The sequence below is a fragment of the Corvus kubaryi genome, unplaced genomic scaffold (genome assembly GCF_017639235.1).
Source record: "Corvus kubaryi isolate FWS band 111438036 unplaced genomic scaffold, C.kubaryi_AGA036_p1.0 37302, whole genome shotgun sequence".
NCBI lineage: Eukaryota > Metazoa > Chordata > Aves > Passeriformes > Corvidae > Corvus > Corvus kubaryi.
In genome coordinates, this window is record NW_024581095.1 from 332,699 (window position 1) to 355,066 (window position 22,368).

The 22,368-nt window shown below is 42.0% G+C and overlaps 1 protein-coding gene across 1 annotated transcript; it reads left to right on the forward strand.

Annotated features, from left to right (window-relative positions):
- The first annotated feature begins 11,334 nt into the window (after positions 1 to 11,334).
- On the forward strand, positions 11,335 to 21,737 carry STARD4 (StAR related lipid transfer domain containing 4). The gene is made up of 5 exons (XM_042028030.1): positions 11,335 to 11,703; positions 13,566 to 13,615; positions 16,117 to 16,243; positions 17,373 to 17,487; positions 18,054 to 21,737. The coding sequence occupies exons 1-5, from the start codon at positions 11,599 to 11,601 to the stop codon at positions 18,278 to 18,280; spliced, it is 624 nt and encodes a 207-aa protein (XP_041883964.1). The 5' UTR covers positions 11,335 to 11,598; the 3' UTR covers positions 18,281 to 21,737.
- Positions 21,738 to 22,368: the final 631 nt, after the last annotated feature.

The following is a 22,368-nucleotide window of genomic DNA, read 5'->3' on the forward strand; positions in this document are numbered from 1 at the left end:
TAAGGTTTCCTGTCTGTGACTGGAACTCTCAACCAGAACTATGCTGGCCTATGTTAGCCTACTTACCTAATACTCCCAATATTACATTTATAACCAGGACGAAGATATAATCCAAGATATCAAATTTGTTTTGGACTGGCTAAGAAAACAGAGGCATTTGTTATGTCCATATAATTAGATGATTAAGACAGAATGTGTGTTAAAACAATGACACCATATTCTGTTCATTAGTCCAAAAGGCTTATTTGCAACTGCTAATGCCATTTTCTGTAAGGAAATAGCTCAGATATTCTAGATAAATGTATCTTACTTCACTGAAAAGTTGCCAAGCATATTTTAAGATCTTAAAAGCTCTAAGTTGTTACCCCAGAAGTATTCTATTTGATATGGATGATAAGGATGCTACTTTTCTAAGAAAAAATGTCATCTAGGAGGACTGAATTTTGTGTGCCATAATGTTCTGCTGCCACTTGGAAAATATCATGAAAAAAAAAAAAGCATCCAGCTGCAAAATAATTTCTGTTAAGCGAATACAGAAGAAGCGAATATTTCAGGGAATACACCGTACAAAAGGCAATTACTGAGCTCAGGTATTTCCATCTAGCCTGGAAATCATAGAGTTCAAAAGAGGTCTTGTTTTTCTTGGCTGTGACCACGACTGGCACAAAATATGTTGGTAATGATGGCAACCCTGCACCTATGTACAGTTAAAATGGTAAAAGTGTCAGCAAATTTTGCATATTCAAATTGACTTGCAAAAGAATATAAACAGTGTAGGAGCAAAAGTATCAGAAACATGGTTTCCAGATCTGCTAATATCAGGACAATACCAAAGCAGTGCAATGTGGCCACAGGGGTTTTCAGCACATATTTATAGGAAAATAGCACAAAAGCCTACAGTGCTGCCAAGGGGCATGGTAAATTAAGTAATTAAAAGAAAAACCCACAGGAAAAGTGGAGCTGGTGTTTACTTATTGTTTCTCTCTCTCTCTTTTTTTTTTTCCCCATGTTTTCCTCAAAACTACAGCAGCTGAAGTAGTGAGCAGCTTGAGTGGGCAGAATGAGACTGGCACAGCTCTGCTACTGGTGTAAGACCACTAGGAGTAAATTCAGCTTCAGCTTCTCTGTTTGTCTGCAGCAACCAGCTCCATTAAACCTGTTGTCTACCTCTGGGTGAAGGGAGAAAAAAGGAAACACAGCAGAACCTAAGATTTTAAAAGTGTGGTTGCAGAAATCACAACACACTGTGTTGCTACAACAATCCCGAAGTTGGAAATCAATGGATAGGTGGTAAAAAGTTTTCAGTGCAGCACATTTCTAAAAACCCATTAAATATTAGCCTTCTAAACAAAGAATGGTATTTATTTCTGTAAGTTCTCCCAGGCAAAGTGTAATATCATGGCACCTTAATATGTAGTACAGAGCCCTTGCTTTGGTCCAACATCCACCTTTCAAAGAACAGTAATCGCAACTTTTTATTTTTGTTTTCTCATTGCTGTAATAAAAGGTCTTGTTTCCTAAACTTGAATGTCATTTTCTGTCTGTGACTTGAGCAATATGTCTTTTCAAGGAACTTTTGAAAACTTTACAGATTTTCTGATTGACACAAAGAAGTCACTTTTGGTACTCATTACTTCAAATTGGGAATTCCTCACCATAACTGAGATAATGAGTTAGAACAGACATATAACCAACAGCTATGCCTTGCTGATATTACTCCCTCATAGAACCACAAGCATGGACAATTCACAGAAAAGACAATGAAACGACTGCTTTAAATGAAAACACTGCTTTAGGGTTGCTGCCTGAGTCTCAGAGGGATCAAAATTGCTTTAGGTACAACTATGAATTTATCATAAACCAACATTTCAATACCAGAAAATGTGGGATCAGTAGTTCTCACAAATACGTGTGTTGTATGTAGAACTGATGTGGTAATTTTTCAGTTATACTTTTTTCCCTTTATTAGCAGGGCAACTACGAATGCACCTATGAACTATGACTGTTTAACTATATGGCAAAGCCATGAACTACTCCTCATTTCTTGTGACTGATAAAGTTCTGTACACTGCCTCATGGCCCATAATCCGAGCTTTGGACCCTTGGTGAAGGCACACCTATGGCACTTGCAGAACGGTGCCCTTCTTGACCAGCTCGACAGAGACCCTCTCTGTCATTAGCACATCCCCACAGCTGCCTGCTGGAGAAGCAAAAGGTGCCCCTGTAAGAAGCAGTAAATGAGGACAGTAGGGATGGAAAGAAGAGGCAATAAATTCCCCAACAGATGAAAATACAGAAAGCCTTTGAGGGTGTCGTTGGAGCCCATCCAAAATGAGTTCAACAACTTTTTTGGAGATAAGCAGTACTACTTATAAAGGCATTTTGGTGAACAGCTACCTGGTTCACTATAATGAGATGACTGCAGAGAGGCCACAGACAAGTGTATCCACAAATGCAGGTAAGGCAAGAGATTAAAACTTCATCTATTATTGGACATAGGTCTTTTGCTACACTCAGCTTGCTACACTCAGGAAAACATTTAAGACCCCCTAAACTATGGTAGACAACATCTTCTCTGAGTTGCAATCAGCACCACAGGACAGTAAAGAGTGTTTGCAGGACAAGAATATCCAAAAAAACTGAGAATTGGTAGTAAGACTCCATGTACCCCACTCTTACAGGCACTATTGACATGTACTGCTGCTATGCGCTATTGCTACTTACACAGTACTAACAATGCAATTGTAACCACTGCTTTTGAAAAAGGAGCTAAGATATTTTAAAAGCCAGTCTCTTTAAAATTCCACTGATTGGATACAGCAGGAGAGGAACAGAATCCAGTCATTTGAAATTCTTTCACAGAAAAAGTTATAGAACATTTTTAATATCAGATGACATAGGCAGATAAAGCACAGAGGTTATTGTAAGGCACTACACCTTTTACTCTTCAAATCAAGAAGAATCAACTCATCATTTGAATCTCCTACCTGGCTTTGAAGTCTGCTTTGAGAATAATGTGAAGGTAGGGGTTTTTTGCAAGGGCAGAGTGAGAGGGCATACTACGTAAAATACAGAAACCAAGGATTAATCACCATTCAGGAAAATCATGGTCCTCCTTCCAGATACAAAGAGACTTTATTCTGAATTTAATTTTGTTACACAGAATATTACACTGGGAACCAAAGCTGAAATAAGCAGGGCTAGCTTTTTTACTTCCTGCCTATAGGCAACAAAATAGACAGTATTTGTCCAGACCCACAAAACAGCAGATAAGAGAAAGATGGTTTAGCCCAAATCACACTTAGATGACATTAATTAAAGGAATATCTAACATATTTTAAAACTTTATATGGCTTTAGCAACACTTTCGTAAGGAAAATTTGCCCCCTTCTCGATCATATTTGGTTTTAGATGTAACTTTCTAGCGCAGCTGCTTCATAAAATAATATTTATTTTGTTTTCCTGCCATCTTGTGGCTTAACCGCAAAATGCACTTAGGAAAAGGTAAAATTGCTGGTCTGTGAAAAGATTGCTTTTGGAATACTATTTGGCCTAAGCTCTGCTCCAGACCATCACCCCCTCTTCCCTAAACAGTATTGCAGCTTGCAACAGCATGGACCTGTAGTCCAATGAATTCCTGCAACTACTTGATCCCATAGAAAGAAATCGTGCCAGCTAGCCCAGGTCTCACCAAAGGGGTGATGGCCCATTCTCTCTTCCAGACACTGTTCCCTTGACCCAGATCTGCCTGAGCCAGTGAATTCTTACTGCATTCCTGTTTCTTAGTTAAATACATTAGCTTGAATGATTATGTGAGAAGTGAATTCTAGTCTGGCTCACTCACAAGCTGAGACAAACCCTACCAGTGCTACATAAGTGAAACATGCAAGATTATTAGCTATGCTTCTCACCATCTGGAAAGTTGCATTTGGCAGTATGTATGAGTGCTAAGAATCCAGCTGTAGCCTTTTGGGTTTCTTTGGCATTTACAGGGAATGGTCAAGCTAGCTGATTTAATACAGCTCATATTAAGCAAACAAACATGAAATCCTAATGCCATTTCTGTAGTTTTATGTGGGCCAACCATAGAAAATAAATAAAGACTTGCTTTCTATCACATTCTGATTAAAAGGCATCACATTGTACACTTCTCCAATCCAGCCAAAGAAGTTAAATAACTAGTTGAAGATCAGACATGAAAAATATTAGAGTTTATTATATTAAATATTATTAGAGAAATACACAGTTTGGAGTTTTTTTTGTTTGGTTGGTTTGTTTTGTTTTTGTTGTGGCTCACTTTTTAACTGCCCAAAAGAAAAACAAGGTTATTTGTTTTTTTCATGCCTGTGACATATTTCTATGAAAAAAACCACCAAAACCCAAAACATTTTGCCCATGCTGGATTTGAAAGAGCCTCCTACCAAAGATGTATAGTCAGTTAATCACTGTATAGTCTGTATGTATAGTCACTGGCTCATGTGACAGTTTGTAGGTGAACAACGCATGTGCATGTTTTTAGCAAAAAACAGCCTCTCAAGATTTCATTGGCTGAACTTTCTAGAAGGTCAGACTTCTCCAGCAGTTGTCCTGCCAGTTGAAATGCTATGCTAGTCCCACTAAATACACCAAGAGTAGTTAAGAGCAAAACACTTTCACTTGTCTATGATTTAGCAAAAAATTTCCTGGGCCATATAATTTCAGATAAACCAGTAGAAAGTTTCAAAATGAAATTGTTTTAGTTAAGTACACGTCCTCCCGTGCCACTTTTAGAATGCTCTTTCCAGGAAATTCCAAGACTGTGGTTTTCCAGGGCAGGCTTTTCTCCAACTTTCAACTGTTCTACTTACACCTGAGTTGCAAACCTGGACACTTGTATTTTATTTTCTTGACAGAGAACATGAATTGGGTAGTTAGAAAGGTGGGGGGGGAAAATCTTAGAAGTCAGCTGTACAAGAAAAGTAATTGCAGGATTTCTCACAAAATCCTCATAAAGAAGTTGCTGAAGTACCAGCTGAACGACCAGATAATATGGGAGGTGGTGGTCAGTGGCACAAAGTCTAATTGGAGCAGTGTGACCCAGGGGTCAATACTGACTGGGTCTGAACCTCTTTCACACCTTCATTAATGCTCTGGATGATGGGGCAGCTGCACTCTCAGCAGATTTGCTGATGGCACCAAACTGTGAGGAGGGGCTGATACACCAGAGGGTCGTGGTGCCGTCCAGAGGGACCCGGACAGGCTGGAGAAAGGGGCTGACAGGAACCTCATCCAGCTCAATGACACTGAGATCTCTGTCAGCTTCAACCTTCCAGTCACTGTGTGACTCTATGGGTGGGCACTGAATAGCTTTAAAGGGCTACACAGCCTGTGTGTTTTGTGCAACACAGAAGGCGTGGGTCTAGAAAGTCTGAATTTGACCACAAAACTTGATGCCTGTGCAAAGGCCCCAAACTTGCAGAACTCTGACATACGTGCACGGCTTTCTACCTTTCACAGTTAAATGCAATTTAAGTTCGTAGCTGGAATAAACAAAAACCCAACAAAGTTTTGAGCTGTATTCTTAGTCATGAGTACTTTTCATTGCTTGAAATTGCTCAGATCTCCTGCACCAGGGGGCAGATTCAAGTAGATTTGAGTGAAATGTCCTGGTAACAGTAAGCACAATAATCAGCTAAGGAAAATTGAGCAGTCAGAAGACAGTAATGATAAACACACTGGTCATGATCAAATGAAGCACAGCTCTAGGAACAGATCAATTGGTCAATCAACCAAACATATCACTCTCCTACAGAATTACAAATCTGGGGGAAAAAAACCCCAAAAATTCATTAGTGATATGTCAAATAGAACTGTAGTACAGAACATGTATTGGCACAGACATTGCAACTACTTTTCATAAGTTCGTAACTGCTGAAAAGGACTCAGGCTCAGAATAAATATGTTGGGCTACTTTGGTAATAACACCCCCACTGGCACACTGTAGTCTATTCACGATAAAATAAACAGTTAAGAAATCTAGGAAGAAAATGCTTTTTCCTCAAAAATGTTAAGCAATACTGATAAACCGTGATAGTTACATTTTCCTTCTTGAAAAGTTGTCTAATGGCTATTGCCAACCCATCAGCCAAAGGGAGGTAGATGCCCAAAGAATAAAGGATGCCAGGTGCCATTATCTCCACCCTTCTGCACTGGAATTATCTGACGCCTCTAATTGCACAAGTCTTATTTAATGCCTGTAGAAAGAAGAAAGCTCCTAATGAGGCAGAAAATTAGGAGAAAAATCCAAGCTTTTCAATTTATATGCAGCTATTAATTTGGTAAAAAGCAGTGAGAAAACAGGAAGCCTGGTAACATGGATCTTGGATTTGCTTTTTCATTTCCAAAATTCAGATTTGATTCTGAAGAGTTGTATTAATTTAATTCTAAATGGAGGTACTGTATCTCCATATGATCAAGCCAGCTCAACCAGCAAAGAGCAATCTTGGCAGGACAAAATATGGTGGGTTTTTTTAGGGTCCTCTGTGTGTGACACAGGTTCACATTATATTTAAGTTTGAGAATATCAAATACATTATTATTAAGGGCAGCCTGCTGAGCTTTAGAATCATATAATACCAGTTGCAAGGGACATCAAGGACATGTTTTTTATCTGGAAAGGGCACTAACTACATTTAAATTTAAGAGAAATAAATTAGTCAGAATGACTTTAATGAGGTAACTGTGTGCCATTTGCTCTTCTTCCAGCAGCTGGAGTTAAGGTTTCATCCAGTTAAATACTTTGGTACTGCTCTGGATTGGAGCCAGCCTGCTGAGTGTCACATAGGAGTGAGCACATTATGTATTAGTGGTTCTATACCCTTCACTACAAAAGCAGAACTTGGTCCACTATGTTTGGTAAACTGCAGACATTTTGTTGCCTTGTAAGACATTAGGGTTAAATGTCTACAGTTCCATGTGTTTGAAAACCAGCCAAATTTGTTAAACATTCTACAGAGGAGCACCTCCAGTGATCAAAGCCATTGCTAGGCATTGGTCATCTAAAATTAAATGCCAGTAGCTAGTCTCACACTCTTCCAAACAACAGGATTTCTAACATGAAATATTAGGCATTCTGAGACAAGCATTGATCTTCATGGAGGTGAATGCAGACATTTTCAGAAAGAAAATTATTCTATCTAGTTGCTTTCCAGTTGGGGAACAGAGGTATTTCGGGCTTTTTGACAGTGTTTGTGGGTGTCACCCATTACGATAATCAAAATTACCCCACGCAAGGTGTTATGTAACAAGAGGAACACAGGAATACTGCATACCTCAGGCATGACACAGCTCTGGTATAATTTGGGAGTGGTTCAGGAGCTACTGCACAGAGATGGGCTAGAGAGACCAGCAGGAAGGAGCAGCAAAAGCTCAGCTGTGGTATTGTTAGCAACATTTAACATTCACCTCCTCACAGCACTCTTCTCACACAGGCACAAGCTGGTTGCACTGTAGGTATTGCTGCAACTCATGAGGGAACATAACACAGGAAACATATTCAGCATCACATCAGTTACCTCACACGCTTCACTGACACTGTGCTCTGCACAGCTGGGAAGCCCAGAAGGTACGGAAATACCTCACTGTCAGCAAGAACTGGTTTATAAACCCTGAGAGCACCCTGTTGGCTCAAATAATACAATTTATGTTGAATATGAGAATATAGAGTATCTATAATCTGCAAGACTACTTTACAGAAAGCTTACAGACCTCCTAAACTTAAGAAACTTCATGTATGAGTTCCCAGAGCAGCTTTAAAAAAACCAAACAACTTCCGGTTAAAATCCACCCAGCCCATGGAAACATGAAACATTTCTATAAATAGTTTTATTAAAAAATCAGCATTTCCCAATGCAAACTTGTCATTCCCTCCTTCAAGAAAAAAAAAAATTCCCTCTAAAAAAATGAATAAACTTACAGTGGTGGTTTAAACTAGTCATAGCTCATGAGGAAGGAATGTCATGCTCAAAGGCATGAAAGCACTGGACTTCAAGGAGTTTAACAGGGCAAGGAAGAATGGAGAAAGCAGCCAGTGGTCAAATGTACACCTTTTCACTCAGAGAAATATAATAGACGGAAATCTGAAGGAAGATGACTGAAATACGTTCCTGTATTGTCACTACACTTTCAACTCAAAACTTCTCTTTTGATTCTGCATTGTAAAATTTAAAGGATTGCACATAAAATATCTTCATTTTTTGTTCAGTATGTGCCAGCATGACCTTTGCTTAGAGACCCATTTTCAGTGGGGAAAAAAGTTGTAAATTGCAAAGGGAACTAGGGACAGTTCAAAAGGTCTGGTGTAAAGCCCTGTATTGAAAACACAACCACGCTCAAAACATTCATTTTGGGAACCAACATTGGCCAAAACAAACAACATATTATCACACAAAGATCTTTTGTCCTCCCACTCTAATAAGCTGCTTTTTAACCCATTTATCTTTCTGCCCTTACAAGAGCTTTCACTTTTTATGTGAACATTGTCCAGTGTGTTTGCTGGACTGAGTTGGATAATGCCCAGTGAACAGTGCAATTCAGCAGGAACCAAGCACTTACACACACTTCCGAAGTTTGCTTCAGCTGTGGGCTGACCACAGGAGCTGCCTTTTCCTAGGAAGAATCTGGTCTGCTTGCTGCTTTACAGAGCAAAGCGAAACTTCGACACTTCCTCAATATCCTGCTGAGTTGTGTTGCAAGCACTGCTGACTGGAAGCAGGAGTGTCTCAGACTTTCTCACCTCAGTGTGTCACTCACCGTGCTCTGCACCACCTTAAGCCCTTTGTGGCTGGACAAACATGTTGTTTTCAGTTCCAGGTGCTGTGACAAAAGCCACAGCTAACAGCCACCTGGGGATGCTGACCCAGGGAAGCTTCCTTCACTGCTCCTGCCCACCACAGCAGCATTGGCATGACACACGTCAGCTGAACGACAGATCCACAGGACTCTGGAAAGCTGCAGCCCTGTTAAACCTTTATATGGCCACTTTAAAGAAGCCCTGTTGTCCCAAAATATGTTATTGCACCTGGTGTGCAGGAGGCCAATCCATGCACACAATGCACAATGGAGATACTTGATTTATTTACAGACCTGTGCAGCAATGTGGGCTTGGAGGCAAATCCACAACGCCAGCACCATGAGTACCAGAACTATTCACTATTTATACATTTTAGCAAAAATAGGAATTAATGTTCATTGGCCACAAGTTGCATAGTTCTCTTATTAATTAGTAGTCTGTCTTCTATAGGTTGAGTCCCTCACTTCTTATGTCAATTATTCTGCATGCTCAGTCTTTCTTTTCTTTTGGATCGCTGGTTGCATCTCCTGCTGCCGGAATTACTTTTTACCAGTCATAGCTGATTCAGCACAATTGCTGAGTTCCTTTATTAGTCTCTTCCTTTTCTTGGGGATTCTTGCCAGGTGTCCTTGTGGCCTGTAAATTCTCCATTCTTTGTGTCATTAGTGCTACATACTTCTCCCTACGCCTTGCAAACCTCCCCTAGGTCTGAGATCATTGAAGCCTGTCAAGCCCTAAACCTTAATAAGGCAATTCTGCCAAGAAGTAGTTTGTTTTTTTAACACCTGGACATCACTTAGACCTTGTTGGCTGCCTTCTGTTTCCGGGAATAAATCTTCCTTGATGTTGAAAGTATAAAAAGGTAACACATTAAAAACCATCCTTTCTTAAAAAATTTTTACATTTTGCAACAGTACATCCTTCTTCCAGGCTTTGTCAACCTCCCCCTAGGTCTGAGCACTGAACCTCCCCCTAAATCCTGACAGTGAAGCACATCGAGCCCTAAACCTTAACAAGGTCATTCTACTGACAAGTAATTGATCTTTGGAACACCTGGATAAACATGTCATGTGATGGGTGAGCAACTCGCTCACCGGTTGGGCACAAAGAGTTACAGTGACTAGGGTGACATCAAAGTGGTGACCTGCCACTAGCAGGGTTCCACAGGGCTCCATCCTCAGCCCTGTGCTCTTCAACATCTTCATAAACAATCTGCATGCAGGACTGGAAGGGACACTGAGAAGTCTGCAGATGATAAAAAACTGGGAGGAGCTGTTGACTCCCTCAAAGGCAGGGAGGCTGCGCAGAGAGACCTTTATGAGTTAGAGAGCTGGGCAATCACCAGCTATGTGGAGTTCAACAAGGGAAAGTGCTGCACTCTGCACCTGGGATGGGGCAACCCTGGAGTTACAGACAGACTGGGGCATGAGAGGCTGGAGAGCAGCACCATGGAAAGGGAGCTGGAGGTCCTGGCTGATGGCAGGTTGGATAGGAGTCAGCAGTGCCTGGCAGCCAGGAGGGCCAAGCGTGTCCTGGGGGGCATCAGGCACAGCATCACCAGCCGGGAAAGGGAGGGGATTGTCCCGCTCTGCTCTGCACTGGGGAGGCCTCACCTCACGTCCTGGGGGCAGTTTGGGAGAACACAATATAAAAAAGAACTAAAGCTACTTCAGAGTGTCAAAAGAGGGGACACAGAGATGGTGAAGGGCCTTGAGGGGAAGCAATATGAGGAGTGACTAAGGGCGCTTGGGTCTGCTCAGCCTGGAGAAGACTGATGGAAGACCTTACTGGGGTCTGCAACCTCAGCGTTGGAACAGGAAGAGGGGGGGCAGGCACTGATCTCTTGTCTGTGGTGCCCAGTGACAGGACCCAAGGAATGGCCTGAAGGAATGTCAGGGGAGGTTTAAGTTGGATACCAGGAAAAGGTTCTTCCCCCAGAGGGTGTTTGGGCACTGGAACACACCCTCCAAGGCAGTGGTCACAGCATCAGCCTGACAGAGTGCAAGAAACGTTTGGACAATGCTCTCAGGCATTCTGTGACTCCTGGGATGTCCTGTGCAGGGCCGGGAGCTGGGACTCGATGATCCAGATGTGTCCATTCCAATTCAGCCGATTCTGTGACTCTCTGCGATCAGTAAAAAGCGACACTGCCAGGCACATGCGAGCAGAGCAGCCCTGCCGCTGTCCCAGAGAGGCGTTACCACGGTGTGCCCACAGGTACCGGGACCGAGCGCGGTCCCGCTCCCCCCACCTTCCCTCACGCCACCCCCACCACTCCCAATCCCGGGCGCGGCCCCGCCCTTGGCCCATGACGGCACGGCCGCGACATGTCGCAAGGTCGCGTGACGCGAGGGGGCGGCAAGCTTCCCGCCTCCGCACCGACGGACGGCGTCGCCATTGGCTGCGCCGGCGGGGCGGCCGCACTCTGATTGGCTGCCGGCATCGCGCGCTGTCGGGCGGGCCGCGGGTGAGCGCGGGGCCGGGCGGCGGCGCGGCCGTGAGGGGAGCGCGCCTGTCCCGCGTTCCCGGCGGATCCCGGGACGGGGCTGGGGCTTGGGTGGCGGCTGCTGGCCCTTGGCCTGAGCCCCTGGCAGCCGCTCGCCGCCACCCGAACCCAGCGGGGAGATGTGCGTGTGTGCACGCAGCGGTGTTGTCTACATCCTCCGTTCGGGTTTGGAAGATCCGCGCTGTTTTTGGCATCCCTGACCCCGTGCCTTGTTTTGCTGTCTGTCTGTGTGATTAGGCATCTTCTCGCAGGAGGGAAGCAAATGGATCCCCTGCCCAATCCTGCGCCCCTGGCCTCGAAGCTGCGGAACACGCTGGTTCGGTACCACAGCATCGGAGACGGCGAGTGGAGGGTGGCGAAGAAAACCGTGAGTGCTCTGGGCGGCTTCCCGGTTCTTGCTCCCCGGGAAGCTGTGGGTCACCCGTGCGGCGGAAAGAGCCCGCTGTGCCGTGTCACACGGCTGAGAAACACTTGGCCGGGCCCTGCAGGACTTTAAACTGACAGATGCTGTGAAACCATCCCTCTAGGATCTTTAGATGGCAGAATGTGTTTTTCCTGTTCGCAGGCATAGTCTGTTACTCCTTTTACGTGTTTTCGGGGAAGTATCTCACAGAAGAATCCTACTTGTGTAGGATTAGAGGCTTGGCTTACAGTAAAGTGTGAAGTAGTTAGCACTAATAGTGTTGCAAGAGGCCCAGGTGTACTTTCATGGCCTCTGGAATATCTTGTCAATAAATAGTTTATCATGCTTCAGTTTACAAGTGTCTTCCTCTTAAGAAATGAGATCATTCTCAAGGCTTCCTCTCATATTGTTTCACTTTTCTGTTGTTCTTTAGAGACCACATATTATCCTAAGTTTCCTTCTATGAAAGAGAATACAATTCCTGCTTTTTGCAAGCAGTTTGCCATCCTTTTCTTTCAAACTGCCTGGCTTCTTTGAGTCGTGCTTCAACAAGCTAAATAGCCTTTGCTGGTGCATTAGTTCTAGGCTGGGTGAATACTTTTTTAGTGCTGTCCTCCACAGAAAGTAGAAGTGTAGCAATATGGTAGGAGTAGTGTGGTAAATTTTTGTCTTTGTCTTTTTATTACATTGGTTTGAGTGGGCCTTTTATTTTTTCTTCCATCATGAGCAGGTATTGATAAGACAGAGGCAAGTGATCCAAAGTGACTTCATTATTTGCAAAATTAACAAATTCGCTGTCTTGAGAGGGATGAGCAGAGCATCCAAGCCTCTCACTCTAGCAATACACCTTATCACCTCTGCTCTACTAAATGTTGTCTATTCCTGTATTAGTATTCCTGTGTTGTTATATTAAGTGCTACTGTATTCCTTTAAAAAGTTACCTGCATCCTAGTGTTTCAAATCACATTACTCCTCAGATTTTACCCATCCCTCCTGCCTTTTCTTCCTCTCTCCTTTCCTTCTTCCCTCCCTTCTTTCCATTTTGGTATTGTGCCATGTAAAAGACATTCAGAGCTTTACCTACCACAAAGAGATGTGTTGTGCCCCAAAATTATCTTAAATCCTTCTGGATGCGGTACTTAACAGTACTGTTCTTTAGGACATTTGGTCCCTTTTGCTTATATAATCATGATTCCAAATAAAGTGCCATATGGTACTCTCTTCAAAACCAAAAATCAGAGGTTTTGTACAGGGGTTCCGTCCATTTCATAGTTACGTAAAAATCAGAAAATACTGATTACTGTTTTCTCTGTGTAACTTTAATGTAAATAGACTACTGCTTGCAAGACTCTTCTAGTCAGGCATCTGGGAGAGAAGGGTAATTAAACTCTCTTGTCTCCCACTGCACCTCCTGCACATTTCTGTAACTTGTGTTACAGCAGTGCAAGCAGAAGTTGTGTGGTCTTCCTGTCTGAGTAGCATCCAGCTATTGGCTTTCCAGTTGCCTTGCAATTGAAAGGCTTTGACTACTAATGTTGTTCCATCATACTGTGTGTTTTCACTGGCTTGGCCTAAGAAACCCTACTTCTGCACAGAATTCTAGTGTTTTACTCTGACAAAGGCAGTTGTCTGGTTTTTTTGAAATAATGCAAAACTACAAGTAAAAGGTATCTGAAACATCTGAAGAAAAGTGTACAGTGGTGCCCAGGTGAACCACGGTTAATGATAACATTGGCTGCTTTTTTTCAAGAAAGTGAATCATTTTCTGGGCATTTTATAATTGTATGCAAGTGACAACTAACATTGTGTCTTATATTTTCTTTCAGAAAGATGCAACGGTGTGGCGTAAACCATCAGAGGAATTCAGTGGATACCTGTAAGTTTGCCTGCACAAGAGATATATTTTTAGTGTTCCACAGATGTGTTCTGTAGAATTTAGAAATTGAGACTGTGAATTCTACAGCCCTCAGCTACACAGATCCTCCAGAGGGGAAGCTAAATGGATTACCTATTGTGGCTGTACTATTCCTTTCTAGCTTTTTAGTTTGATACTTTAGCATTGCATGCTGTCTAGAACAACAGTGAAGTCTGTGGAGCACACCACAGGACTCCCGTTGGCTGAAGTGAGCAACAGCATCTGCCCAGAATGGACGGCTTGTAAAGCTCAGAATCAAGCCTGGGTTCAGTAGTTCTGAAGGATCATTGGGTGACAGCTCAGTCAGTCCTTGGACTCTTGCAGTGACTGTGCGACTCCAAAATACCAGGTGTGGAGTTGTGAGAGAGATGTGTGACACGAAGGCCCTTCCCATGTGAGTTTCTGTTGCTGGGTTCTGTTGGTGTCTATAGGCTTTGATAGAGAAATAGTTACTAGAAAACAGCACTCTGAAGAAACAAAAAGTCATATGAAAAGGTATTGTTTAAAATGATCTCGAAGACTGATACACCCCATGGAATTTAAGTCCTGTTGAATCTGCAAGAGCTGATGGCCCCAGACACCAAGAGTGCGCTGACTTCGTGCAGTTCCATGGGCCCCCCCAGCACCAACAGGTTGTGTAGTTCAGCCACTGTCAGGAGGGCAGTGACTGCTGTGTGAATGTGAAGACCCCAGGGTTGTTTATGCACCTGGAGAACCAAAGGACACTTTGAAGAGCTTTCCAAACACCTACCTGGAAGCCACTGAGATGTTCATGTGTTCCTCCAGTTCCAAGTGTACAGCTGAGATGGGCTTCATACAGATGCTTACGTGTGAATATGGATGAACTGCACAAGTGAAGACTGAATCTGCTGATTGTCTAGTTATTTGCTATTAATAGGAACATCTTAATATAAAGTAAAATAATAATGATTTTGATGGGTTCTTCCCCTTCAGGATCTGGAGGCCCAGTAACTCAAGAAAACAAAATCTCTAGTGTCTACTGAAAGTACCTAATTACAAATGAATATTCTGTAATGTCATGTACCAGATTATTTTATTTGGTACTCAGATGCCACTAAAGCATAATGTAGTTTCTCATTATCTTGGTTCTACTCCTGTATTATGACCTGCTCTGATCACAGAGGAGCAAAAAGAATAAAGCAGAATGAGCCCAGAAATATTAGCATATTCCCCAAAACTTGATTAAAACCAAAGGAGGCTAGATGTTGATACCCAAAAATTGATACATTTTATCTAATAGTAAAAGAGGCAAAAAGAAAGGAAGAGCTAGATGTTGATACCCCAAAATTGATACATTTTATCTAATAGTAAAAGAGGCGAAAGGAAGGAAAAGAAAGAAAGAAATAGAAAAAGAGGGGTGGGCAGGGGGGAACAGGGAGAGTGACAGAGGCAGATTAAGTAGAAACATACCACTGCTCTGTAGGTCCCAGTGATGTCTCGTTGCTCCCCTCTATCTGGTCGTCTTGGTGGTGAGTGTTCCCCACCCAAAGGTATAGAATCCCATAGATTAATATACATTTTTGCAGGTGGGATCACCCAGGTGACTCCCCTTAGGGGGGCGAGTTCGACACTGTCCCTTGCACAACTGTGGATCTGTGGCATCGTTTTGCATCACATGCAGCTCTGGTGCAGGGTCTGGGGACCTCTTTGGCGGAGGTGGGGCTTTGATGGGCCGTGGCACCCCCTCTGCTATCCCCCATATGGATGTCCCCTAGATGCAGCCTTACCGATGTGAAGGGGCCCCACAGCTGAGCTGGTCTGCACAGCAGAGGATGGGCAGTCACTGCCTCTGACAGCAGATAAGCCTGGGGCTGTGGCCTCCACTCTCAAGGTGCTGGGCTTAATTACGTGAAAATATTTTTCTGCCCCAGCCCAGACCTGAGTCACTTTATCTTATCTCCAGTCAGCTTGCAGTCCAGGGCCTCAGTCAGAAGGCCCATTAAGGGTGCTTCTGTGCAGCTTTTGTTATACAGTTTTGCTGTAATAGGCAGAAGTCCTTTGTAAAAGTGTTAGAGCCATAAATCGTAACATTTCAGTCTCTGACATCCTGTTACTTCTGCTTTATGAAAAATGTTTTTCCCATTATATTCCTGATCTCATTTTTACTTTTACTTATCTCTGGTGAACTCCCTTGCCAGCCCAGCAATAGGGGTAGAATAGCAAGTTGTTACAGTTGTTAGAGAAATAAACAGGATAATTTTTATCCAAGGAAGGAATTTGCCATTTATAAAATAATACCTGTATAAAAACCCCCAAAATTTGACAGAAGAAAGTTTCTTGCAGAGAAGGATAGATGCACCCATAGGTCTTTTCCTGTACTGTTTTTCTGATGCAATTGTCCACTGACCATACTTCTGGTACCAAGGTGTTAGTGCGAGTGTACTGTTGAAAATTAATGGAATATGAAGACCTTCTTACCAAATGTAAATATGTTTTTCTAGCTACAAAGCTCAAGGAGTGGTGGAAGATGTTACTAACAGAATAGTGGATCATATTCGCCCTGGACCTTACAGGCTAGACTGGGACAGCCTAATGACTTCAATGGACATCATGGAAACATTTGAAGAGGTAAAGACTTACTTAGATTCTTGAGGGAAATGTGTATTGATGAATAAGTGAATTTAACAGTAGAGCAGAGCAATTCCAGATTGCAGATAGGAACCTTTTTCAGCGTTTTTTTTGCATGCACAAGCAGCATTGTGCATACATGCTGTGTGTGATCACAGATCAGGCTTTCTGGCAGCACAGTCCTGTTCTGAAGCTTGAACTTCATCTTTCCATCAATGCTCAAAATGAAGGAGTCAGTCACAATTCTCTTGGACCTGGGAGCTCTGGTAGCCTCTGATAAAATTCACATATGGAGGGTTACAGTGTGACACTGTACGTGCCGAAGGCGTTTCATACAGTTTGCTTGCTTCCATTCCACAACAAACAATAGTAATAGTCCACACGTATGGAATTTGCTACCTCCCCCTTGTCCTGAAGGGCTGACTTGTGTGGCATGGCTTTGTGCTGAGACACAAAAGAGTTCATACTGAGGGTCAGGACTTAATAAAAGAAAGCTAGGTGTGAAGCTGGTTATGGAACAGTTGGTAGCCTTCCTTTGGTTAATGCAGTCATTCAGTGTGAATTCAAAACCCGCATCTGGACACCCGTCTTGAACATGGATTGTTTTTTGCTCTGGCTCTGAGGAAGATTTATGTGACAAGGTATTTTGTCTGTATAAAATTTATACAGACTCTATTGTATTATAAGACAGCCTGTTTTGAATAATTGTTCACATTCACTTAGTGGATTAGAGTATTTGATAGAGTATCTTAGTACCAAGAGAGTCCTCTTGAAAATTTGTTCACGGTCCTTTTAGACTTCCCAAGTAATCCTTGGCGACATGAGGACCATGTGGCTTTCAGTTCCCACGCATGACAGAGTTCTCTGGCTTTAGATCTTTAAACCTTTATGGTGGCTGATAATCTCTGCTCCCACAGCTCTCAGCTGTAGACTACAAGTCCTTACAACTTCCAGCTTTTAGGTTGGAAATGGCACAGTCATTGAGATGTCACTGAATATGCACAGTGTATTTGACAGAGGCTGTGACCTTTGTAAAGAACATTAGCTGCCTGCGAGCATAAGTTTCCCGTTATTCATTATATTAAGATATTTTTGTTTTCTTTCCCTCCTAATTCTGTCACTCAACAAGAACTGCTGTGTGATGCGCTATACAACTGCCGGCCAGCTGTGGAACATCATAGCACCAAGGGAGTTTGTTGATTTCTCTTACACCACGAGCTATGAAGATGGGCTCCTAACATGTGGTAAGCCACCACTTGTCTCTGCTTAATTCTTACTTTGCGACAGTTGCTTGGCTTCAGATTTGATTCAGATTTAGTAGTAGTAAACATTCAAAAAATGGTGTAGGATGGTCTTCAACAAATAAATTCAAGGTGTTTTAACAAATTCAAAGGTGTTTTAACATTTTATAGGTTTAAAGAAATGTAGAAGCTACTGGTTTACCCATGAACCATTCTGTTGTGCCGGGTTTCACTTATGCCAGCTGCAGGGCAGGAGTCTTAGAGACGAGTCCTCCAGCTCAGGTCTTAGAGCAAACTGGGATGAGTAACAACTTGCTTCTAGTAAATGGGAGGAATGTCCTCTTAATATTTGAGTTTTTGGTTATCATGCTCTCCTGTCTGTCGCAGAGTTTGGATGAAGAGCAACTTTCATGCGTGAAAATACCCAGAAACTTGTAGTGTGTCTGTCGCTACTGCTGAATTCGCCAAGCAGAAGCTTGCATATTTCAAATTTACTGCACCTTAAATTTTTTTTTCTCTCTCTCAAATTATTTTCCCTTTTTGTTTGTTTGTTTTATTTTCCTCGATAGGTATAAGCCTGGACTATGGAGAGGTGAGACCGAATTTTGTCCGTGGATTCAATCACCCTTGCGGTTGGTTCTGTGTCCCTCTCAAGGACTCTCCCGGCCACAGTCTTTTGACCGGCTACATCCAGACTGAACTGCGAGGGATGCTACCACAGTCTGCAGTAGACACTGCCATGTCTAGTACTCTGGCCAATTTCTACTCTGACCTCAAAAAGGCACTCAAAACATAGACAAACAGTGACCTAAAAGCCCGTGCATTCCTTGCAATCAGATTATATTGTTTAGCTTAGCATAGGTTACCTACTAAGTCAAGGTGGAGGTGAGTAGTTCCTGAATGACACCCAAACCTTTATGTTGAGGATCCAAATAACTTTACCAAGTGCTTTTTGATGTGATAATTGGCATACATTCCCAGTGCACGGTGTGGTGCAAGATGTTTTTTGCTGCTCAGCACTCTGCAGCTTTGTGAGGAATAGCCTGAGTGTCTAAACCCCCAGCTTTCTCAGTAGAAAGCACAAGATGCGTGTGTGGGCTTGAAAAATGCAGTGTGAGCTCAGCTCTCTCCAGCAGTCTTGGAAGCTGAGTGCTCAGGATTTTGATGGTGCAGTTTGCTGTACAGGTAGCATGTCATTGAAGATGTAATTTTGTAATATATATATATTTATATTTACTTAAATTTTTTTATTTTTTTAAGTTTGTTCAGCTGCATCTGTAATTTGTTTTTAAAATTTGCTTTGATTTATCATAGGGATATTTTATAGTTAAGTTGTTAAATGATACCATTCATGAGAAAGCTATTCGCACTTGAGAGCAAAAATAAGTGTTCGTTATTGGCATTTCTTTGATGTTGTAACTTTAACTTATTTACTTTTGTATATAACAGTCTCAGTGCGTAAAGAAATGCCCTTACAGCTGATCCAAAGCTCAGTTAGGTCTTCAGGTGTCTTTCCATAGTTTTTTTTTTTTTGTGGGCTTTTAATCACACAGTTGTCAAAATAGCAAGCCTCCAATGGATCTTCAGAGATACCCTGTAGTTCTAAGGAATTTTTTACTTAAATTTGCATGTAATGGGGGGGGGGGGGGCGGGAGGTGTTGCTGAGTTGGGTTTTTGGGGTTTTTTTTTCTCTGTATGTTTCTTTAACTGAAAATCCGGGAATTACAAAAGCAACAGAAAGAGCCACTCGGGTGCTTCAGGGATAGGTGTTGCTGTAGCTACAAGAGAGCAGACTTGCCAATGTGCTGGTGCTGTGGAGTATTCTGTGGTACTGTCCCTAGATTGATCTGTGCAATAAATCACATCTTAAAACATGAGCAACTGAAGGCCAAAACTCAAGCTGCAGAGTTGCTCAGATCTGCTGAAGGATACAGGGTCTTTTTTTAAGAGGCAGATTTTAAGGGTATTTGGCAACCTACTGATTCTGACAGATATATAGCAGGGGCATTTGAAAAATTACTCTCCTTCTGCTAGGAATCTGAATTTTCTCTAAAGTCTGATGTTAAGCCTTTAATGTTGGTATGTGTCATTTATTCAGGTGACATTGTAGTATCCCCATGCTTTGCCAGTGCTCACAGTGGCAAGTTTAACTGTATAGGAGTTAGGGAAAGTATCTTGGAGCCCTGATATTATGGAGCCAGTTGTATACAAACAGTCAAGGGGCTGGTAATGGACTCTCAGAAAAACAAAAATTCAGATGAAAGTCCCCTACAATACTGTTTTTTTTGACACTGGCCACTGTAGCTGAACTCTGAATAGCGAGGAGTTTCCTTTCTCATTGCTCAAGCAGAGAGCTAGAAAAAAACATAATACCAATTATAGTGGGGACTTCTTCAACCTGCTTCATGTTTTAAGGTATTTAGTATTATTTAAGACTGTTAAGAACAATGCATCAAAGAGCCTTTAGTGTCTTCATGGGCAGAAAATGTTGCTCCTTGTTAGGTTTTCTGTATTCTGCAGTTCCCTTTAAACCCCTCGGTTAGTCTTCCCATTCTTTTTCTACCTTCCCTCGTGTCCACCAAAGTACTGGAAGCTCACAAGGTGGTCTTCTACCACCAAGGACACCAAGGAATTGCTGCCAGAATCCTCTCCTTTCTAGTACTGGTACAGAGGCAATTATGAAATCTCTGGCAGTGCTGCTCCGTGGGATGATGACATGATTGTAGAGGAGCTGTTTGAAGTGTAGCCTATTTATTCCTCCCAGTTACAAAGATTGCATATGCAGTGAATCTGCATATTCATGCCTTCTCTTTTTAGAGCTGCTGGGACTGACTAATGGAGGGGTTGTGATACAGATGTACATAGAGAAAAATATTCCCTCTATATGTAAAAAGCCCAGTTTAAATCTGCACAGAGGCACTTCGGTGCTGGAGAAATGGGTCAGAAGGAGCACAAGACACTTACTTGTTTGTGCAACACCAGGTGCTACAGAAAGAATTGTTCCAAACACCCATTGTAGGGGCTCTGACACATATATAGTATCTGTCCTTATTTAGTATCCAGTGAAATGGCTTTTTCTGCTTTCAGTAAAGACAGGTGAAGCACAGAGCAGCTGAAAGAAGAACTTGAGCTAAAGTAAGAAAATTGTTAGTGTATTTTTGTATATTGATACTTGTAATAAAAATTTAGTTCAGCTATAGACTTAATACAGAACTAGAATAAAGATGTCCAATTTCAAATGTATTTGTTTGAACCTGAAATTTATATTATTTTTATATAGCTATAGATGGAGAGGAAAGAGGAACTGTTCTTTAACCAGAGTACATCAGAACTAAGAAAGCCACAATACCAGAGCCTCTTCTCCCACTGTTGCATTCTTCTCTTCCTGAGTTAGTGGACAATCTAGGTGGAGCCAAGAGAGTTAAAACAAGAAGGCAGTTGCAAGGACTAAGTGCAGGAAGCCGTGTTTTGCTTATGGAGAAGAAGTAGGAGACAAAGTGAATTGCTTAGTATGGATTTCTGTCACTTAGGAGTGTTTCAGTTTAACTGGAATATAGTTATCCAAAAGTGACTTGTGAACAAATTGCCCAAGAATAGCAGAGATCTGATTTTGCTAGAGAAATAGCGTGTATGTAGAGACATCAAAAATATTTTTATATGGGTAATATTTTTAAACAAAACCTTACTTTTTTAGAGTTTTGGGCAATGTGACTCTTTGACACTTTAATGGGGTGGTCTGTGTGTGTGTGGGAAAGGTGACTGAAGATATGACAATTTTCATGTTTGGGTTGTGTTCCTCATCTAAAACCTGCAGCATTAAACCTTGCCTGTAGATGTGCAGAAGATACAGAGATGGAGTTAAGTTCAATTTAGGGGCAGTCAAAGTACTCTACCACAGCTTGCTGGGAGGTGGACAAGTACTGCAGAAGGATACTCTCTGCGCAGGCTCTGATCTCAGATTTTATGAATTTATAAATGTGAAACATGACGAAGTTAAAAAACACAGAGCATATAATTCCTCCAGCAATCATAAGTAACCAGAACAGTTTTGATGGTGTGACCTGGTGGCTCAACCTAGGAGGCTCACTGCTGTAAAAATAGCCCTAATTCTAGTGAAACCAGTCAAGTTGTGCCTGCATACAGAAAGTCAAAATTGTTTTAACAGTCGGTTTAACTTACCGTGTTCAGCATTTAAGTGATTGTATTTGTATTTTGAATGCACCTGCAGAATAAATTAAAATAATGGATTCCAACAGGCTTGTGATGTAGCTTTTTCAGTACTTGTGCAGCCATATATAGCATTTTTGGGGAGTTATGTCTGATGATGTAGTTCATCTTCAGCTGTATGGATGATCTCTAGGGATATCAGTTTATCTTCTTAAATTTGAAAATAAAAAGCCTATGTTGACTTGAAAACTTGATTTAGACTGAGGAAAATGCCCAACGGAAATCTCTTGAAAGCTGTGCAAATAGGATTTTCTCAAGGCTTCAGTTATAAAAATGTATATACAGGGATTTTTTTGTGATGAGCCCGTGGTTGCTGTGGAAGAACTTTATTTATTATTTTGGTTTAGTATTTACCTTTTTTTATGTTTATGTGACCTATTAACCATAAACATTAAGTTAATCTGAAACACATGAGTACATAGCACCTGGCAGAAGGCATGTAAATGTATGTTAGGTATACAGAACAAGCTGCAACATGTATATTGACATGTATTAGCACCTACAGAAACGAAGAAAATTCCTTTATCTTCTCTAGAACCTTCCCTTGTTTCTCTTACAAAGCTGGCATAAAGGCAGTAGAGTTCTGTAGCATTTGACTTCAGTGAAAAGAGTTGTAGCCTTCTCTTGCTGAGAAAAGGAACTGTAAGAACTCAGAGT